The 22369-nt window shown below is 43.9% G+C and overlaps 2 protein-coding genes across 7 annotated transcripts; one reads left to right on the top strand and one right to left on the bottom strand.

The window, feature by feature from the left end:
* The first annotated feature begins 8217 nt into the window (after positions 1 to 8217).
* LOC136317721 (heat shock transcription factor, X-linked member 3-like) lies at positions 8218 to 14401 on the top strand. Its single transcript, XM_066250493.1, has 3 exons — positions 8218 to 8565; positions 12963 to 13071; positions 14016 to 14401. Exons 1-3 carry the CDS (start codon positions 8218 to 8220, stop codon positions 14399 to 14401), a joined length of 843 nt encoding a protein of 280 aa, XP_066106590.1.
* Positions 14402 to 15073: 672 nt separating this feature from the next.
* Positions 15074 to 22012, bottom strand: LOC136316822 (protein EOLA1-like). 6 transcript variants are annotated; one of them, XM_066249053.1, is made up of 5 exons: positions 21879 to 22012; positions 20802 to 20854; positions 19887 to 20057; positions 16765 to 17047; positions 15074 to 15925 (listed from the first exon to the last, which is right to left on the bottom strand). In XM_066249053.1, the coding sequence occupies exons 4-5, from the start codon at positions 17015 to 17017 to the stop codon at positions 15717 to 15719; spliced, it is 462 nt and encodes a 153-aa protein (XP_066105150.1). In that variant the 5' UTR covers positions 17018 to 17047; positions 19887 to 20057; positions 20802 to 20854; positions 21879 to 22012; the 3' UTR covers positions 15074 to 15716. The 6 variants fall into 6 exon arrangements, with proteins under 6 accessions (XP_066105150.1, XP_066105153.1, XP_066105151.1 ...); XM_066249056.1 differs by having other exon boundaries at positions 19899 to 20057; XM_066249054.1 differs by having other exon boundaries at positions 19887 to 19968.
* Positions 22013 to 22369: the final 357 nt, after the last annotated feature.

Here is a 22369-nt window from a genome sequence, read left to right as displayed (position 1 = left end):
CAGGCTAAAAATTTGATCTTTTAATAATCATAGTCTGTTCTAAATCATTAACTTTAGTATTAATGTTACTATTTATACTTTATTGAGAAGTCCACAGTTGTTCAGAATCTTCATGCCATTTTTGTACAAAGTCCACAGTCTGAATACTTCGATATAATGCAACTCCAGATACAGCAGCCATAGTGGTTACAGCTATTAGCCCTATAATGATGGCAATAATCTATCCAACTAGTCTCTTGGTTCACTTCAAGGACTTAATGAGATATTTTAACAGCATCATAGAAGGGGAACCCTGCCATATCTGATGCATTTGTACTGGGGTCCAGACTTCTGTTTGGTTTCTTAAAATGTAAAACTTTGACTATTTTTATTAAAAAAATAGAAGAATTAATACATGTATAAAAAGCACACTCATTGCAAGCTATTGAATAATTTTCAGCTGTCTTTTTGGTTTCACCTATAATAAACATATAAGGCAATCTAACATAAGCAGATATAAAATGTGTTTCATTTTCTTAAAGATTAACATAATGTATTTAGAAGAATAATTTCTCCAGATTTTTCTTTTCTATGCTGACATATGTTTAAGTGCCGTGGCTACTTTTTACAAATGATATTTTATAGGATCAAATTTTATATGTGGAGCTTGAGATTACATCCCTCCTCTATGCTATATGATAGTATGATTACTTTGACCATCAGCTGTAATTAAACCATTGTTCTTTTGCCACCTTAAATCAGCACCCTGCCCTTTAACTTGTGTGGAGCTATGAGGGCTTTAATCTATGACATTTTATGTACAGATTTATTACTTTTAAATCTATATGCTTGTAACAAATGTGGTACTTTTTCATCTCCTTTACTGTTATCTTTGACAATAGAGAGCCAAGCTTGAGCCTTTATGTTTAAACAATGTGGCTCCTGTCCTATACATATAGGTAATCCCTCAACTCCTGTTGTATAATTTTCTAATTTCATGCCTTCTTCTGAAAGTGCTAAGGAATCTCTATCATTAAAAGGTCCTGGAAGCCAATTAGAGTCATTAACAAAAATAAGAAAGGAACTATTTTCCTAATGAATAGCTCTACTTAATGGAGGATTAGGGACATATGCCTAATAACTAAAATTTTTAGCTCTACTTACTGGAATTGTTACCAAAGCAATCATTGCTAAAAACAGGTTAGTAGCATTTTCTTCTTTTCTAATAGCTTGTAGCATTTTTTTTAATCATTAAAGGTCAGATTTTTAAGTTGAACCCAACGTGGTATTTTAGCCTTTTCAATACCAAGCAGCAGCATCTTTAAGATTCTTCTTTTGAAATACATTTCTTCCATTTTAACAATGGGCAGATATGGAAAAAGTCTGTTATTCTTATTCATGTTGTTAGTTTAGTTCTGTGAGCAGAACTCCAAAGGACTTCACCGGATTCTGCAATAACACAAGCAAACCCTCTTCCCCAATGTTGTACTACACTAGGTACCTATTGATCTAACTCACTTTTATAATGTATAGGTTGATTAATCTTAGAAGTGTTATTTTTTGTCCAATGTCTGTCTGCAGCTGTCAAATTATCTTCTCCTGTATTTAAAGAATTTAAAGTAAATGGAGTAAATGATCCAATCAAAAGACATAGGGTGGCTGCATGGATAAGAAAATAGGACCCATATATTATATGCTGTCTACAAGAGACACACCTTAAAACAAAAGATGCACATAAACTAAAGGTAAAAGGATGGAAAAAAAACATTTCATGCAAATGGAAATGAAAAAAAAAGCTGGGGTAGCAATACCTATATCAGACAAAATGAATTTTAAAACAAAGAATATAGTAAGAGATAAAGAAAGCCACTACATAATGATAAAAGGAGCAATCCAACAGGAAGATATAATCATTATAAATATCTATGCACCTAATATAGGAGTACCTAGATATATAAAGCAGATTTTGATGAATTTAAAGGGTGAGATCAACAGCAATATTATAATAGTAGAGGATTTCAATATCCCACTAACATCACTAGATAGATCCTCAAGAAAGAAAATTAACAACAACAATAAAAAAACAGCAGACTTAAAGGACACACTAGATCAACTTGATTTAATAGACATCTTCAGAACTTTCACCCTAAAGCAGCAGAATATACCTTCTTTTCAAGTGCTCATGGTACATTCTCTAGGATAAACCACATGTTAGGGCACAAAAGTGGTCTCAAAAAATTTAAAAAGATTGAAATCATATCAAGCACTTTCTGAGATCACAATGGCATGAAACTAGAAATCAACCACAACAGAAAAGCTCAAAAATTCTCAAACACATGGAAACTAAACAGCAGGTTGTTACACAATGAAGGGATTAAGAATAAGATCAAAGAAGAAATAAAAAAATTACTAGAAACGAATGATAATGAGCATACAACAACTCAAAATTTATGAGACACAGCAAAAGCAGTACTGAGAGGGAAGTTCATAGCACTACAGGCACACTTTAAGAAACTAGAAAAAGCTCAAATAAACAACTTGACCCTGCATCTAAAAGAATTAGAAAAAGAACAGCCAGTAAAGCTGAAATGTAGTAGAAGGAAGAAAGTAATAAAGATCAGAGCAGAAATAAATGACATAGAGGTTAAAGAAACAATACAGAGGATCAAGAAAACTAGGAGCTGGTTCTTTGAAAAGATAAACAAGATCGATGAACCTTTAAGTAGACTCACCAAGAAAAAAAGGGAGAGGACTCAAATAAATAAAATTAGAAGTGAGAGTGGAGAAATAACTCACACAACAGAAATACAAAATATTTAAGAAAATACTATGAAGAAATGTATGTCAAAAAACTAGACAACCTAGATGAAATGGACAAATTCCTTGAAACATTCCATCTTCCAAAAATCAATCTGGAAGAATCTGAAAATGTAAAGAGACCGATTACACCAAATGAGATCAAAAACAGTTATCAATAAACTCCCAAGAAAGAGAAGTCCTGGGCCAGATAGCTTCACAAGTGAATTCTACCAAATATTCAAAGAAGAACTAACTCTTATCCTTCTCAAGCTACATATTTCAAAAAATTCAAGAGGATGGATGACACCCAAGCTCCTTTTATGAGGCAAGCATAATTCTGATTTCAAAACCAGGCAAAGACAACACAAAGAAAGAAAACTATAGGACAGTATCCCTGATGAATATAGATGCTAAAATTCTCAACAAAATATTAGCAAACCGGATCCAACAATATATGGAAAAAATCATACATCATGATCAAGTGGGATTCATTCTTGGGGAGGCAAGGCTGATACAATATTGCAAATCAATCAATGTGATTCATCACTTAAACAAAGGAAGGAGAAAAACCACATGATAATTTCAATAGATGCAGAAAAAGTATTTGATAAAATCCAGCATCCATTCATGATCAAAACTCTCAGCAAAGTGGGAATACAGGGAACATACCTCAACATGATAAAGCCATCTATGACAAACCCACGGCCAACATCATACTCAATGGACAAAAATTAAAAGCAATCCCCTTAAGATCAAGAACAAGGCAGGGTTGCCCCCTTTCACCACTCTTATTCACCATGGTCGTGGAAGTCCTAGCCACAGCAATCAGACAAGAAGAAGAAATAAAAGGCATTCAAGTTGGAAAAGAAGAAGTAAAGCTATCATTATTTGCAGATGATATGATATTGTATATAGAAAACCCTAAAGTCTCAGTCAAAAACCTACTGGACCTGATAAATGAATTCAGCAAAGTGGCAGGATATAAAATTAATACTGAGAAATCAGAGGCATTTTTATACACCAATAATGAACAGTCAGAAAGAGAAATTAAGGAAACAATCCCCTTCACTATTACAACCAAAAAAATAAAGTACCTAGGAATACATTTAACCAAGGAGACTAAAGACTTACACTCGGAAAATTATAAAACATTGATAAAAGAAATCAAGGAAGATACAAACAAGTGGAAGTATATACCATGCTCATGGTTAGGAAGAATAAACATCATTAAAATGTCAATATTACCCAAAGCAATTTATAAATTTAATGCAATACCAATTAAAATACCAATGACACATTTTAAAGATATAGATCATATATTCCAAAAATTTATATGGAACCAAAAAAGAACACAAATAGCCTCAGTAATCTTTAAAAAGAAGAATAAAGGGGGAGGTATCACACTTCCTGATATCACGCTATACTACAAGGCCATTGTACTCAAAACAGCCTGGTACTGGCATAAAAACAGGCATATAGATCAATGGAACAGAATGGAGAACCCAGAAATAAACCCACAGCTCTATGGACATCTGATATTTGACAAAGGAGGTAAGAGCATACAATGGATTAAAGACAGACTCTTTAATAAATGGTGTTGGAAAATTGGACAGCTACCTGCAAAAAAAATGAAACTATACCACCAACTTATACCATTCACAAAAATAAACTCAAAATGGATAAAAGACTTAAATGTAAGGCGTGAAACCATAAGCATCTTAGAAGAAAACATAGGCAGTAAGCTCTCCAACATCTTTCGCAGTGATATATTTGCTGATGTAGCTCCACGGGGAACTGAAATAAAAGACAGGATAAACAAATGAGAGTATATCAAACTAAAAAGCTTTTACACAGCCAAAGACAATAAGAACAGATTAAAAAGACAAACTACACAATGGGAGAGCATATTTGACAGTATGTCTGATAAGGGGTTAATAACCAAAATTTATAAGGAACTTGTAAATCTCAACTCCAGTAAGACAAAAATATCCAATCCAAAAATGATCAAAAGAAATGAATAGACACTTCTCCAAAGAGGACATACAGATGGCCAATAGGCATATGAAAAAATGCTCAACATCACTAATCATTAGAGAAATGCAAATTAAAACCACAATGAGATATCACTTCACACCAGTCAGAATGGTGCTCATCAACAAAACAACACAGAATAAGTGCTGGCGAGGATGTGAGGAAAAGGGAACCCTCCTGCACGCTGGTGAGAATGCAGACTGGTGCAGCCTCTGTGGAAAACAGTATAAAGATTCCTCAAAAAATTGAAAATCGAACTGCCTTTTGACTCAGCTATCCCATTTTTAGGAATGTACCCCAAGAAGAAATGCACCCCCATGTTTATGGTAGCATTGTTCATAATAGCGAAGATCTGGAAACAGCCCAAGTGTCCGTCAGAGGACGAGTGGATTATAAAGCTTTGGTACATATATACTATGGAATACTACTCAGCCATAAGAAATGATGACATCGGATCATTTACAATAACATGGATGGACCTTGATAACATTATACGGAGTGAAATAAGTAAACCAGAAAAAACTATGAACTATATGAACCCATACATAGATTGGACATGAAAATGAGACTCAGAGACATGGACAAGAATGTGACGATAACAGGGGTGAGGGGTGGAGGTTGGGGAGGGGGTCAGGAAGGAGAGAGAGGGAGTGGGGGGTGGGGAGGGGCACAAAGAAAACCAGATAGAAGGTGATGGAAGACAATTTGACTTTGGGTGAGGGGTGCGCAGCATAATCAAATGTCAAAATAATCTGATGTTTTCACGGAACACATGTATCATGATTTATCAATGTCATTGAATTAAAATTAATAAAAATAAGATAAAACAAACAAACAAAAGAAACAATACTTTGGTAGGCAACTGAAGGGAGCCAGCAGTTTAACCAGAGACACTAAGAGCACTCTCTGAAAACCACCAATGCCCGCCCCGTTTATTCTTAGCCTCTAGGGCACATCCTCCCAGAAAAAACTGGTTTCTCAAATGAATGTTTTTAAAGCCTGCTTAGAAGCACAAAGACTACGGACTGGGCTCAAACCTAGGCCTGAAGGCTCCATTAAGGATGCAGTCCTTAGACTGAGGGGCACCGAAGGAGGTTCTATTCCCAAATGTCTTTGCACTCCCTTTGTATAAACAACGGTTTGACCATCAGAAAGGAAGACAAATTACCCCACTTAGAGGTAGAGCTTGAACAGAGAACTAGCACCTGTGTGAGTAGGGCCTTCCCACAGTATCATTCTAGCTCCCTATACAGCAGGGGTCCCCAAACTTTTTTCACAGGGGGCCAGTTCACTGTCCCTCAGACCGTTGGAGGGCCAGACTATAAAAAAAACTATGAACAAATCCCTATGCACACTGCACATATCTTATTTTAAAGTAAAAAAACAAAATGGGAACAAATACAATATTTAAAATAAAGAACATGTAAATTTAAATCAACAAACTGACCAGTATTTCAATGGGAACTACGGGCCTGCTTTTGGCTAATGAGATGGTCAATGTCTCATTTCATATTTGTCACTGCTAGCCATAACAAGTGATATGACGCACTTCCGGAGCCATGACACGTGCGTCCTGCGTCACCAGAAGTAGTACTGTACGTGAGTGATGCTGTGCTTTGCGGTGCCGCCATATACAGTACTCCAAGAGCACAAGATCCTGTTCTCCTCTCACTGACCACCAATGAAAGAGGTGCCCCTTCTGGAAGTGTGGCAGGGGCTGGATAAATGGCCTCAGGGGGCCGCATGTGGCCCGCGGGCCATAGTTTGGGGACCCCTGCTATACAGAGTGAGAATTAAGACCAAAGTTGTCCCCAACAACTAGAGAACATGGATCACCAAAACCCCTGTAGTATCTTCTCCTCTATGGTGAAGATGACTTGAATTTGGCTTCTCTCTAAACTCACACACAAACTCTCATCTATGTTCAAGTACATATTTATGATTACCTTTATATCAACTTCCTTTAGTCATGCCTAGCTAAACAAGTACGAATTTTCCTTGGTAGTGAGTCTGTGTAAAGTAGGTTCTTTCAAAAGTATCTAACCCAAGAGCAAACTTATTGATTCAATGTACCTATCTTCAAGGCAATGGAAGAAGAGGGACATATTGGTGTTGAGTGTGTTGGGTTTCTACCAAGAACAGGGCTGGCATGAGAGTGGATCAGTGGAATGCTTTGTTTCAACAGAACTGAATATATGCCTAACCCTATATCAGTAATTAAAAAGGGAAGTGCCCAAGAGATACAATTTGGAATTGAGAGGCCAGAAATCTGAGAAAGCAAAACCACCTCACTGAAGAAATGAAAAAGAATGTAGAGGAGACCTCAAGGAAGGCTAAACTGGAAGGTCTCAGGAGGATGATTTGAGAAGGCAAATGTGTGAGTCCTGAGGCAAGCCCATCTTGAGTAATGAGAAGTATTTCTACAGAAATAAAAAGAAAAAAGAAAAGGAAACTAAAGCCAATCCTGCTATGGCCTGGAGAGGGGTGAGATTTGGAAGCAAGCAGAGCTCAAGATGGGACTCCCCAGCACAGCGGAGGGCGTGGCTGTACATTTACACGCTGATATTATGGGAAACATGGTGTCTGAAGTGCTTTGGCTTATACTGAGGTTGAGGATCCGTAGGAGCACTCCCACCTCTGCTGGAGCACAGCCCTCCTTTAGGGACAACCTGACCCAGGGGTAAGAAAAGAAGATTCATTGTTTGGGCCCATTTGCACAGGACTCACCAACCAGGAGAGGTACCTGGAAGATGCCAAAGCAGGAAAGATGGGTGGGTGGGACGATTGAAGAGGGGGCTGGCAAGTGATACTGGTCCAACGACCATCTTCTGGGAGGTACAGTGCCTTGGGGGCCCATCTGACCCAGGCAGTCTTGGTGGTAGCCAAGCTAGGAGTAACTAGGCCCTTGCCATTGAACAAGCAAAGAAGCAATCAAAGACCTCCCCCAACTCTAGGGGTTGAAGTCGAGATAGGATCATGACTTCTCTACCAATCCTGCGTTTAGCAACAGGAAACAATGTGCTTGGCAGCAGATGAGATTCTTTAGATCTCTTTGGTCTAATGCTCTCCCAACTGAGCTATTTTGGCAGCTCCTAGATGAGATTCTTTCTGGCAACCTGAACCCTATTTTTCAGTACTTACCAAAAAAAGAGAAGCTGGGGGTCCTACACTGGTACACTCCCCTACAAATGGCTAGGGTACACCCTCTAGGCCAGCAGCGAGCCACCTTTGTGATATCACATGATCAATAAAGAGGACTGTGACTTATGAAGCTGGTTGCTCCCCGACTGACACTCTAGAATTTTGAGGACCGTATTTATTGGGCATCCCTGATGTGACTGCTTTTGTGACCCCAGTGTTCAGTGATACAATTTCAGGTATCAAATTCTTTTAATCTGGAGCAGCTCCATGGCTAGTCTGAGTAACAATGAGGTAGATGAAGCCAAGCTGGCTCTATCGAAGGGTGGAGAGCCACCCATAATGGCCCAATTTGATACTTCCTTGGATCCAGATGTGGATCCAAGAGAGACTTTGGAAAGGCATGGGGACCATGCCTGGGGCCAAGATCCAAGGTCCCAAGACAATCTGCAACCAAAGGACCCAAACCTAGGTGCCGCTAACATGGAAGGAAACAATGTTCTTTGTGAGCTGTCCTTCCCAAGAAAGGCCGGGAGGATAGTGGAAGATAATGCCTTCACACTGGTGTGCTGGAATGACGATGGAGGCACTCTGATCATCGACAAAGATCTATTCCAAGTGGAGATTCTTTGCCAAAGGGGCACAGGGAGAATCTTTCAATCAGACAGCCTGAAGAGTTTCATTTGCCTGCTTAACCTCTATGGCATGGGTCCCCAAACTTTTTACACAGGGGGCCAGTTCACTGTCCCTCAGACCATTGGAGGGCTGGACTATAAAAAAAAAACTATGAACAAATCCCTATGCACACTGCACATATCTTATTTTAAAGTAAAAAGGGGGGGAAACAAATACAATATTTAAAATAAAGAACAAGTAAATTTAAATCAACAAACTGACCAATATTTCAATGGGAGCTATGGGCCTGCTTTTGGCTAATGAAATGTTCAATGTTCGGTTCCATATTTGTCACTGTTAGTCGTAACAAGTAATATGACGCGCTTCCGGGGTCATGATGCATACGACCTGTGTCACAGGAAGTAGTACTGTACATGAGAGATGCCGTGCTTTGCAGTGCCGCCACATATAGAACTCCAGGAGCACAGGATGCATCCTGTGCTCCTCTTACTGACCACCAATGAAAGAGGTGCCCCTTTGGGAAGTGCGGCAGGGGCCACATGTGGCCCATGGGCCATAGTTTGGGGGCCCCTGCTCTATGGATTCAGCAAAGTATGCCCAAGTGACCCTTATGTTTACACTCCAGGGAACAACAGGATGATGGTCAAGTAAAAAGTTCTTGCATGCCTCACCTTCTCTGCTACCTCTATATGTTCCCAGTAGATCGAGAAGAATGATATACTAAAAGGGTTTCATTTCAGGGGATAACTCCTTTTCAGATGAGACAGTATTTACAGAAAGATGGGAAAGTGTAGGTTTTCATATGAAACTATTGTGTCAGAACAGTGAGAAACAGATGTTTTACCACACAATTAAGTAGCCAAATGAAGGAGTCTTTATTTTAAAGCCAGTGACTGCACGGAGACCTAAGTCAGTCAAATCATGTCACTCCAGAGTTTGGGGCCAGCTTTTAAAGACAAAATCACATACGAATTGGGGTATGGGAAGGAGGGGAAGCTCAGCAAAGCATGGTACAAAAGCAATAAAACATATTCATTAATCTTGCTAATAAGCTCACTAAAATCTTACTGTCCTTACAATGTTTATCTATAAGATCAATTTGAAGAAAAAAAATTTTACACACTAAGACCATAAGCTCTGAAGATGATAACATAGTAGTGATAAATGCTTCACATGCTTAAGAAAAACATTTCTAACCCACCCCTGACACATCTATTTGGTGAAATTAACTTCAAGGACAGGGGTAGGAAGTTTTAGAACTAAGGAAGTTCTGGGGTTATTTAGAGGTTAAGAAGGAAGAGAAGCTAAATGAAGTTACTTATGCTGAGAGCCTTCTAAAGTTACCTATTGCTAAAAGCCTTTTTTTTTCTTCTATATTTCACTATACACCCCTGAGAGATAACTGGCAGGGATGAGTAAAGACATCGAGAGGCCAGTTAATGTCAAATAGATTTATTTTATTCCAGAATGACTAAAATGATTTTGTTTCAGATCCACTGCAACTCCAACTTTCAAAGAGATGAGCCTTGGCTCATCAAGAACTATAAGAAAAAAGGCAACTGGATAACTCCTGCTTGGCTAGGCACAACACCTCCAAAGAGAAGGAAGCATGTAGCTTCTGTAGTAAGGTACCAAAAAGCTGAAAAATTAATACTGATATTCTAGGAGAAAAGATCAGGCTTCCCTGTCCAGTCCTTCCTTTGGGGATTGGAGGGAGAAGAATGTAGAAGTTTCTGGCTTGCAAGAACAATGGGTCATTTAGTTTTAAATCTAAAATAAAGATTAACTGAGAAACTTCTTCTCTTTCAATGGGAGACAGAATTTACATACCACCTTACATTGATTGTAGTTCCTCCCCTTTCCTGGAATCTTGAGAGTAAAATACCTCTAGGCTAGTGAGGGATGATGAACCTTAAAAGATTTGTAAACATTTTGAAAGACTTAATGTTTCTGTATATCCCCTAAACAAATGTTGTCAGCTTGTGCCATGATGTCATGATATCCCATGCCCGTGTGTGATCAAGGGTTTATAAAAAGCCCCTGAAATATTTTTAGGGCTGGCACATGATTTGGGCCTGCTGCCCCATGTCAGCTACATGTGGCCGGCATATTTAGTAAATATCTTCCTTTAATAAAACTCTTCAAAATTCATCTGGACTTGGTGTCTCTATGTGAACCCGATGGAGTGAGGTATGGTGCCTTTCAGAATCTGAGGTACAGTACTTCATAACATATGGGGGCTTAACCGAGATGCGGTGTTTAACAGCACCGTGTAGAGACACCCTGAATCGGCTGGTCTCTCCAGGGAGCTGCTCGACTCCCTTGAACCTTTAGGAGAGGTGCCACTTGAGATGTTCCAAGGCTCCTGGTTTTCCAGTGGGTTTGAACAGTTCTCCAGTAAATGTCTCCCAGTTCCCAAATTCTACAATTTGGACAATTCGGCAGAGAAATCAAGAAGGTAGTTAAAGCAACTCTCTGGCTTTACTGAATTCTGGCTTTCCTCTGATTTCTTGCTTTTGCTTTACTGTTTGAGACTAGAATTTAGGTAGGGTAGATTTGGGGCTTCGCTGAGTTTTGACTCTGGAGATTTGGAACTGCAGTGCATAGGTAGGGCCTTCAGAGCTGCTTTACTGAGTTGAAACTAGTCTATCTGAATCTGGGACTCTCCAAAGACCGAGACATTGGTAGCAGGTCCGTTGTTCCTGCCTTAGGATGCTCTGGGATGCATTTAGTTGTACCCTGGAAAGAGAGCTTCCAGAGATGTCCATTTGTGTTTGCACATCTAGTTGTACTCTAGAAAGACAATTAGTAGGAACTGAGGTAACCAGGTCTATCAGTTCTGTCTCGGGCTTTCAGAGACGTCTATTTTTCTTTGCACATTTCTCTAGGAAGATAGAAAGGGGACTGAGTAGAAGACCCCAAACTTCTGGAGGCATCTAATTATGCTTTCAGGGAGACATGAGTGAGGACATTTGGTGGTGCCACATTTGGTGGTGTTCTCAGGAGGAAACCTGAGTAGGGACTGAGTTGATACTGAGCTGATCCGTTCTGTCTCAGGACTTTCAGGGACACCTTTATATTGTCGAGATCTCAGTCTTTGTTTTAATGTGTTTGTCTAGAAACCCCTGGTTTAAAGGAATCTCTGGTGCCGTGCCGTGGCCTGCGTGTACCTGAGAGGCCACGAGGGGGAGCCCTTTTCTGGTCTATGAAGCTTTGTCTTTGTCAAAATATCTGGTATTATTTTAATCAAAATAAAGCATGCTCATTATTTGTTTGTGATATGTAAAGTCTTTGTTTAATGTCTAAATGTGTCTGTTTTTGAGGCCTGGCTTGAATTTTTGTGTCAAAAATTGGAAGTTTCTGACTAAAAAGCAATCTTAAATGGTGATTTGTGTATACTGCAGATTTTCTTTGTTCCTTCGAGAAATCTCTTGTGACATTTCATGGTTTGGATCCCTCTCCCCTGACCCACTACATATCTTTACTTGGATTCAGGATCTCTGGCTTCAAGGGGCCCTGTTAGACTTCTCCCCTGAAGAAATTATTCTCTTCTGGGCCCTGGCCGGTTAGCTCAGCGGTAGAGCATCGGCCTGGCGTACGGGGGACCCGGGTTCGATTCCCAGCCAGGGCACATAGAAGAAGCACCCATTTGCTTCTCCACCCCGCCTCCTTCCTCTCTGTCTCTCTCTTCCCCTCCCGCGGCCAAGGCTCCATTGGAGCAGGGATGGCCCAGGCGCTGGGGATGGCTCCTTGGCCTCTGCCCCAGGCGCTAGAGTGGCTCTGGTCGCAGCAGAGCGATGCCCTGGAGGGGCAGAGCATTGCCCCCTGGTGGGCAGAGCGTCGCCCCTGGTGGGCGTGCCGGGTGGATCCCTGTCGGGCGCATGCGGGAGTCTGTCTGACTGTCTCTCCCTGTTTCCAGCTTCAGAAAAATACAAAAAAAAAGAAGAAATTATTCTCTTCTGTTGGCTTCTTCCCCCAGTTTTGTGTAATAATGAATACCTCTATAGTCAAACACCCTTTTATTCTGGGTGCTAGTTAATTATCTGTCTTATCTTACTTGCTTATACTAATGCACTAATTCTTACATTCTCCTGGAACAAGTTTCAGTTTTGTAGTAGGTGCTGGCAGCTGAAACTTTTAATCTCCAGCAAGTAAGAGCAGTTTGGAATATCGTAAGTGGGAATCCAGGCTGTCCCGATCAGTTTCCATACATTGACCAATGGCTAAATTTAACAATGAATCTGCCACAATGGCTAAAAGCTTGTTCCATACAGAGAGGGTGCCACGTCTTCTTAGTAAGGACAGATTTGAGTCTGAAACAGGAAAAATGAATAACTAAAGCAATAGTAGCAGCACTCCAGGAGACAAACTCTTTTAAGGATAAGGGACCCCCAGAAGAGGAAGGAGAGTTCTCCAAGGCACGTAAGGACATGACTGCCCTTAAGAAGGATTATGAGGAAGTTGGTGTGAATTCTGTTGAAGGAGAGGGTGAGGAAGAAAGAGAGAAAGGAAGCAATACGAGAAAGAATAAGACTATGCTAGGAAAAAATCAATGTGCTTATTGTGAGGCAGAAGGGCACTGGAAAAATACATGCTCCATATTACAAGCAGCCAAGGGGGTGAGAGAAAAGTGGAGCCCACAAATTGAAAGTGTTCCTCCAGACTCTGGAGCTGAAGCACTAGCAAGTAAGCAGTTTGAATGAGAGGAAGGCAGGGCTGGGATGTGCTGTGGGCCGAGCAGCAGGAGAAGGGTGTTAGAGAAAGGGTGAGATAACTAGAGAAAATATAGAACAGAAACTAGTTTCAGATATCCACCTAGTGGCCAAAATAGGTTTTGCCCATTTGGAAAATACAGGATAGGAATAGTATTAAAAATTAAAACTTTGCTTTAGAAAAATCTTAAAGGAAAGAAAAATAATTTAGAAATTAACAAACCATGGGTGTGGACCTTGCTAGTTAATTGGCAATTTCTTAAATTACATTGCAGCTCCAAAAGGAGTGATAGAAGCATGAGTAATAGAATTATAAGGAATAGGATTATCAGAGACGGATCCTCCGTGGGTTGGGAATGATGGCTTGTTGCCTTCCACTGGTGTAAAAATTAGAGAAAAATTCCAACACTCCCTGTGGGGCTGAGGTAGGTGTTGGGTCTCCTCCAAATCTCTCAGTTACTTAGAAGGCATGAAGTTCATAAGGGAGACCTGCTGCATTAGCCATAATAGTAAAAACTGTAAAAAGAATTTTCAGGGAATTGCGGGAAAAATTGGAAACCTCATATAGGCTAAAGCAACCCACTAATAAAACTCTTCAAAATTCATCTGGACTTAGTGTCTCTACGTGATCCTGATGGAGTGAGGTACGGTGTCTTTCAGAACCTTGGGTACAGTACTTTATAATACTTCTACAAGACACTCTCCACGAATTCTTGACAGGGAAGGCCAAGAAGCAAGTCCCAAACGCTCAGGGACCAACGGGCACCCAGTCATTCAAATTCTCAGGTTTGTGGCCCAGGAGCAGTGCCAATAAAGTGCATAGCCCAAGTGAGTCAAGTGGCTCAAGTGGGGAGGGCACATCTGGGAATGTCACATCTGCGCCCACGGCTACTGCCGGAACCAATGGCACGGGGGCTGCCCACCAGCTCCCCAGATTACCCACTACACAATTCAGTGGTGTGTTTGTGCAACACTTGTTATTCCACCCTGATGGCTGCCATTCAGTCATGGCCCCACTTGAGGACTCTGATGAGGACAAAGAGAAACGCTCCTCAGATTACAACTGTGTACTCTGGGAACAGTGCAAAAATAATCCAAGCCCCTAAACTCATAGGTGACAGGAAATCATCACCACTTTGTAACCACAAATCCAGATTTAGCTTTATTAAAGAAAAGCCAAACTCCATGGTGATAAGTAAATAAACAATCCAACGAGAATTGTGAGACTGTGTCCTTCTGTTTCCATGCTACAAACACCTCATCAAAAGTACCTAGGAGGTTAGAAATCCTGGCCCAACACAAGTTTTTGTCCCCATTGTCCTCTTTCATTTTCACACAATCAGCCAAAGGTTTGACTAAGGAGGCCAAAGGCAAGCCCAGGAAGATCTGGTACCCTGAGTTTTGCCCGCTGGTTAGGAAACAGAACTGTTAGGCTCCTGACCTTGGGGGATCACTTGACATTAGTCATGTATCTTGAAACAGGAGTGTCTTTCCTATGGAGCCCCATGGATACCAGAAAGTTTCTGATCAGCAGCTGAGGATCTCTAGCCCAAGTTCCAGGGGCCTTCCACAGAGGCCCACCTAAAACTAGGGCCACCCCATCTGCTAAGTGACATACACCGAGGCAGTTTGGCTCAGAAGAAGCAGTCTCATTCCAGTCTACCCCTGGGAGAAAACCCATCATCCTCACCGCTAACAACCACTAGTAACTCTGCGAGAGGGGACCCAAATAAATAAAAGAAAATGCCCACAAATAAAAGAAAATGCAACACTGCTCATCATTTCCCATCAGAGATGTATTTCAGATCCTTTCTTTGCTTACAAAGTAGCTATGTGACATGTATAACACAAGGCTTCACTAGCCAACAGACACATTTACAACAGAATAAGGGAATTTACCAGGATAGACAGGTGCTTTGTTCCAAGGGCTAACCTCCCCTTCACAGTGAATGAGGATATCCCTGGTTGGTCACCCTCGGGCAGTCATTCAGTGTCCTTCCCAGCCCTCCCACAGTGTACCCTGGATGCTGCTGAAGCGTTCTATGAGTTTAAACTGAAGAAAAAAGGGCACATGTAAGGGAGCCCTGAACAGTAACCAGTTCTCTTAAACATTTTCCTTTGTACAAACCAGGAATAAGCAGGACCTGACACCACCAAGATATTCGGTGGCAGCTTCCCATTTTTCCTAAAGGTCAAAGATCTTGAGACTGTGAGTGAGCCCAGAGAGGCATGTCATGAGGAGACTCCCCTACTTCGGAACCCAGGACTCTGATTACATGAACAGCAGATGTTGTGCAGTGATCTCCACAGTGGGGCCAATTCACATCGAACCTGATTTATATGTTCCTGGAATGGCAGGGAGTAGACGGTCATGGTTCAGCTGCTTTCTCAGTAACTGACCTGGGAGGGGTCCTCCTGCTGCTAGGGAATCAGGTGCTCTGGGATGTCTACCTGGAAGATATCCTTTCCACCTTTCCAGGGTATGGGCTCCAGTAACCACCTGGGGTTTGAAAGTGCAGTCAGGTACTTCTGCTTCAGGTTGGTCAGTACAGCTTGATTTTCCAGTTCCACAGCCTCATCAGGAGCTAAGTTTTCCGGGTATGGCGAAGTCTCCCCAACGTCAACGAGCCCTGGGCACCAAGAGAGAAGCATAACGATGTTTCTCCTCCCATAAACCACAGCCTGCCTGTGCGAAATAATGGTTATTTAAAGTGACAACCACTAGAGACTAAGCTGATTTCACCAAACAGACACAGAGTAAACTGGGTCCCTCTGACTGAGCATTTCCGATATGTCAAACTCTCTTCAGGGAACTCTGGGTCAAGTCAGGGGAGAGAGGGAAATGCAGAGTACAGGGCCTTGTCCTCAACACCTCCACCCAGCAATGGGCAGGCAGATCCTAGCCACACTGCTGAGGGCAGTATGTACAAGACAGAAGGACCCTGGTCACTGTAAAGAACTCACAGGCAATCAGGTCCCAAGCATTTCACCAGGTCAAGGAGCTGATGTCGGACCTCAACCACTGAGGGGCAAGAAAAATTGCTCAGGATGCCATGGACAGCGGGGGAGGGGCAGGTGTGTGATGTCAGGCAGACAGCAGCATGGGTCTGGAAGCCACTTGACCCTGTGTGCTGTGCAGCCTCTCGTGGTCTGTCACATGCAGGCACAGATGTATACACATGCGTACACACAAGCAACACAACACGCTAACTTAGATCTGTCCCTGCCTCTCAGATCACCAATGGGAACTGAGGCCCAAAGTGGAGAAGAAGGTTCACACAAGGTCGTGGGAACCTGGCCCACAGACCCTCACCACAGGGCCCCTTGCTGCCCTTTGAAGGGGTGCTGCCTAAAGAAACCACAGCCCCATCCCCACAGGCTCCAAAGAAAACAAGCCCCAAAATGCCTGAGCAAGCTCCTGGGGGTACCCTTAGAGGGGTCTGAGCAGCTCTCGGGTGTGGCCACTTGCCAGCTATCACTCCACGGCCGTACTTCTCGCCTTCCTGAAGCAAGGCCTGCATCTGAGCGGGGTTCCACCCCAGCCTCTCCAGCAGCAGTTCCTTCCAGACAGGGTCTTCCCAGTCCCTGTAAGCAATGTGGATGGCGATGGTACAGTGCTGGTAGCTGCTAAGCAAGGGACGCCAACGAGTCTCCAGAGTCTTGACACCATTTAACACAAAACCTGCATAAGGCTGCCGGAAGGAGAGGCACCAGAATTTCATCTCCCCAGAGATCCGTGGGCCTCACGTGGCCTGTGAAAACAAAGAAGCATGAGACATCCTGTACCAGTCCTCCAAGCTTGTGGCCTGTAGCCTGACCTCTGCCCAGTCTCTCCTGAGGGCCCTGAAACCCAGCTGACAGGGATGGTGGGGGAGCAGAGACGGTTGGCTTCTATCATCACACAGTCAGCTGACAGGCCCAATGTAAAGGCTTGGCAATGGGGATGCCTTGTCCATCAGATGGAGTCTTTGGGGAGCTGAAGGAAGAAGGTGGGGACATCTACAGAAAATCAGTCAGGACACGGGGTGGTCAGTTCTATGAAGGACACAGAGGCCCGGGGAGGACAGAAAAGGGAGGGAGGGTGCTCTCGCTTCACACCAGGTGGGTGGGTTCTATTTTTCTCCCAGTACAGAGACCATTCTGGGCTTTGATTCTTCTCCCCACACCTCCTACGCCAAGACTCTCAGTTCCCTGGCCCTGCCACCCCAAAGGCACTGTAGGTCCCTGAGCACCCTGGCCCCTCTCTCAGGGCTGTGGAGTGCAAATCTGTCAGGAGCCGATCAACGACTGCTGGCTGACAAGGTCACAGCAGAGAAGATCCACAACTGCTGGCTGACAAGGTCACAGCAGAAGATCAAAAACTGCTGATTGACAAAGTCACAGCAGAGAAGACCAATGGCTGCAGGGTGACAAAGTCACCGCAGTGAAGACCAATGGCTGCGGGCTGACAAAGTCACCGCAAAGGAAAGGCACAATGATACTTCCCCCTTTGACCTTTTTGAATTAATCTGGCCTTATATCCCTTTTCTGGGTGTGTGCTATTATTTATGGCACAGGGATAATAGTACCGTGCTTTCCCTGTAGATTCGTAGTAATTTCTTTGGAAATGAGACAGAAGGTGTAAGTTCCCACAGAAAAGCCTGTAAGCCCCTTGAACTGGGCTCATAAACATAAGAGGCTGGCTATGATATCCTTCATAAAGGGTTAAGTTTGTAGGAGAATTTCTTCTTATTAATCATGTTAGAAAGAATAAAGTTAGAACTTAACTAGTGTATGAATATAGTAAATAAATAAAATTTGACTAGACAATAGAATCTTAGGTAAGGTGTAGCGGAGTGACCCGTTGCGTGGCCTTGGATAGGACCACAGCCGGCAAGTAAAGAATGTTTTGATAAGAGACTTGTTTTGTGACTGAAGGCAGTTGCTGGGCTTTTTCTCAGTAAAACAGTCTCATGAGATTTTTGTATTTTCCAAGAATAAGGAGAGGAATGTGGTGGGATCCATAGCAGCGATAGCAATTAATGCCTTCTGATATTATGTTGCTACTAAGCTATCTTGCAGGTGCACTCTATGTATCTTTAAGCAAAAGTTACTCTTGATGCTATGCCAGTTTCTTAATAAGCAAGCCTTTTGAAGTCTTGTGAGAAAAATTGAAACACTGCATGAACTCAGGGCCATTTGCCTGAGCAAGCGGTGGTCCTTTGCTAGTCCTTGATGATTTCGCCTGCTAATCTCTCTCTCTGTGCCCTTGACTCACAACAACAGTAAGGTAGAGTTATTAATTAGTACTAATCTTTTAGAAGTTTGTACCAATATTGTTATTGCTATTCAAGTTATTGTATAACTGTACTTTGAATAACTTACCACCTGATTTGTAGCTTATAGATATGAATTAACTGTTATCTGGAAATATGTAACCATAGTGAAACAAAATACCATGTGATTGTAACTTAGTGTGTGTGCATAAAAAGAAAGCTAGACCAGCATTTGGCAGAGATGCCTGGCAGTAAATGCTAACGAGAGAATAAAGAGAAAGAAAAGAATTCGGCTCTCTCACTCGATTCGTGCTGACGCCGTCTCTTCCTTTGGGACCCCTGGATCCCCCCCAGGGCTAGACTCCGGCACATATCCTTGGGGCCCAACCTCAGCTGGGCCCTGGACACACCATGTGATCTCTGATAATCCTGCCAGGTGCCTCCTCCCAACCCCTTTGGGTGTCACTCTCCTCCATCCCTTTCCTGCACCACTGCTATCCACTGGCAGAATATACCCGCCCCCTAGCCGAGCCTAGAGAAACAAATAACAGGAGCAGGAACATCTGGCACCACTACACAGGCACCGTACCCATGCCAGACCCTCAAATGGGCATGATCCCTGGAACCTAGAATTCAAACCTCAATTAAATACACAGGGGCAGTGTCACTGTCACCCCATTCTACAGCTGCGAAGGTGGCACCAAAGGATGACTAGATGGCTGATGGTCACGTGGGTCCTGCCTCATTTTCTTATACCTGGGGAAGGGGGTCCTTGCTCCATGGTGGAGGCCAGATCTGTGCAGTGGGAATTGGGCCCCAGCCCAGAGACTCAGCTGGGTCTTAGTAACCTGGTGGAGCCTCGGTCTCCATGGGGCTTTCGGGACCTGGCACCTAACAGGACAGTCACAAACGGTGCTTACCCATCATCAGCATGGGGCCTGAGCCTTGGCTCTTCCTTCCACCCATGAGCACCACCACTCTGGTTTGTCTCTCCCTTCCTGACTTTAAAGGACGTTACCTCACCTCAGCTATTGTCTTCTTGTTTATAAAAACAAATCCAATCTTAAGATAAAGTCCAGAGGATAAAAACTTCATGTTCACCCCATTCCCAAACCCATATCCTTCCAGTCCCAGTGCCCAGCTCCTTTGCCTTCCCTTCCCTTCCTTCCTCCACCTGGGCTCCCTTTCCCTGTGCTCTGGACCGCACTCCTCTTGCTCGCTCAAAAACCTTGCTCCCGTGACTTTATGCGTAAAGAAAAGGGTTTTACACGGATAATTAAGTTAACATGAGACTATTCTTCAATGTCTGGTGTCCTTACCTAAAGCGGGAATTTACCTGCACGAATACCTTGTGAAGATGAAGGCCGAGTACTGTAAACTCAGGGATGCCAAAGCTTTGCCTGCAAACCACCACAAGCCTGGGGACAGTAATAGACAGATCCTCTTTCAATTCTCAGAAGAAGCAAACTTGGCTGACATCTCAATCTCGGACCTCCAGACTCCACACCTGAGAGACAGTACATGTCTGTTACATAAGCCACTAGGGCTGTGATGTTTTGATCTGACCAGCCTGCAAGTGACTACAGAGGAATAAGTCTTTCCCGCGCACCTCCAAACGGTAAAGAATGAGTTCGCCGTTAACAGCGCATCAAGCATATTCCTTCACATTTGTACATCTTCTTTTACCCTAATTTTTGCTGACTGTATGGTATCCCATTATGAGTTGCAGCACGATTTACTGACTTTACCCTACTGAGGAAGAGTCACAGGCTGCTTTGCACTTTTTGCCACTATCAAGGACACTACCATTAACACTTATTGACTGAAGACTTGTTAGAAGCACGCCTGGGTCACATGCGTGCACATCTGAGATGCCGATACATGCCAGCAAAGGCCTCCCACAGAAGCTTACCCGTGTATGCTCTACCAACCACGAGCCAGGGTGCGATTTCCTCACATGCCTTTTGGCTCTGAGCATCATCACTGTGCTTAATCTTTACCCACTTGACGGGTGACAAAGGATCGCCCTAGTCACTCGGTTTAGATTATTTATGATGGAGGCTAGATGTCCCCCTGTGGCCTGGCCATTTCTGTTTCCTCTAGCAAGGCACAGGCCTAGTTTCCACCACTGAGTTTCTCGGCCTTTTTCTCATCAATGCCACAAAATCACTACCAGGGGACCTGAGTGAACCGAGGAACTGTGAAGGCACGAAGGGGGCTGAGTGCCCTCTTGTCTCACAATGCAGAGTACCTGCTTTGCGGTCTGAGAAAGGAACACTCTTGCACCTGTCTCTGCTTCTTCACCTGCACGAGAACAAGAGGGATAATGAGAAAAGGTCATTAGGGACAAGACAGCAATGGTAGGTAACACAGAAGTCTTCTATCCAGCATGTACTCGAAAGCACCAGGTGCCAGCAGGTTTCCACTAAAGGAAAACACAGGTGGGCCCTCACTTTGGTTTTACTTACTAATCATGGCACTGGCTCCCTCCTCCCTTACCTGGTCAGACCTACACGATGGCACAGTCAGAGCACAGAAAGTCATTTCGTGTAAGTGGGTTGTGTTTCTACAGCCCAGCTGACCCCAGTATCCTAGAGAAGAAAAATCTCGCCTCCCCTCATATCATCACATGGCAAGAATTTGGGTACCCTACACTCCTTATCCCTCAATGTAATCTGCGGTAGGTCCTACTGGGAGGGGTGCCATGGGCCGTCATCTGGGCACCCCACAGCCTGGGGCCTGGGTGCCGTGGTGACAGCCTAAGGTCCAAGTAGGAAGCCGGGAGGACAGACTTGTGCGTGTGGCCCAGTACAACCGTTTCTATTCCCAGAGACCCCTCGTTGGTGCGCACACAGTTACTTACAAGGATGGTGGACAAATGAAAGGAGATAGAGGAGGGCACTGAAAATGGCCGCCTTGGCTGTGGTGAGGGTTCTCCCAGCCCCACAGAGCTGGAAATCCCAACCTTAAAGCACTGTCCTTTGAAGGAACCAGCAGGCCGGTAGCCATACTGAGCTCCTGGCTCCCTTCTGGCAGGGAAGGGTCTGCTGGCCCCACTGGCCATGCAAGGCGTGATGCTCTGGGCAGACCCGGCTGAGGCCACCTAGCAGGACAGTCCTCCGAACCGCAGCCCGGTGAGACTGCCAGAGCCCAGACTAGGAGAGGGCTCCGGGACACGGAGAGACCACAGAGCACCAGGAGCACGCACATCACGGCTGCTCCTCGGACGGCCCAGGACCACTGACAGGTGATAGGTGCTCATCACTCCGCACTGGCAGATACGGGGACCGCTTTTTTGCTGGGCTTACAAAGACACATAGACACATACACGCTTCAGTAGCAGCAGGAACTCAGCCGCACGACCGGACGCAGCAGGAAGCCTGGACGAAGCAGCCGCCTACAGAAAGCAACCCGACGAGACGGAGGAGGCACCACACGAAGCACACAAGCCCGCCCTGACGCAGCGAGCGCGCCCTATCGCGTCAAGCCCGACCTGATGCTACAGCACGCTCTGACGCCGCAGCGCTCATGGACGTACAGGCACGTCAGGACGCAGCAGGCACAAAGCTAGTACTTAACTATGCTGCCAGGCAGTGGCTTACACCCGCACGTAAGTATGAACGTAGATGCGCAGAGAAGCCATGGTTGCTAGGACACGTTTGTCGGGTGGGGAGAAGAAAGCGTGGGGATAGGCAAACCTAGGGGCGAGGCTTGGGGAAAAAGGCGGGGCTGGGGGCGGAGTATCTGGTTGCTACCTGTGGAAAAGAGCTAGGGGGGCGTAGCTGGGCGCGGAACTGTGAGAAAACTGGGGGAGGAGCT

This window comes from Saccopteryx bilineata, chromosome X, assembly GCF_036850765.1.
Source record: "Saccopteryx bilineata isolate mSacBil1 chromosome X, mSacBil1_pri_phased_curated, whole genome shotgun sequence".
In the NCBI taxonomy this organism is placed as follows: Eukaryota; Metazoa; Chordata; class Mammalia; order Chiroptera; family Emballonuridae; genus Saccopteryx; species Saccopteryx bilineata.
The sequence above is the reverse complement of the archived record's forward strand: the minus strand, read 5'-3'. Positions and strand labels throughout refer to the sequence as shown.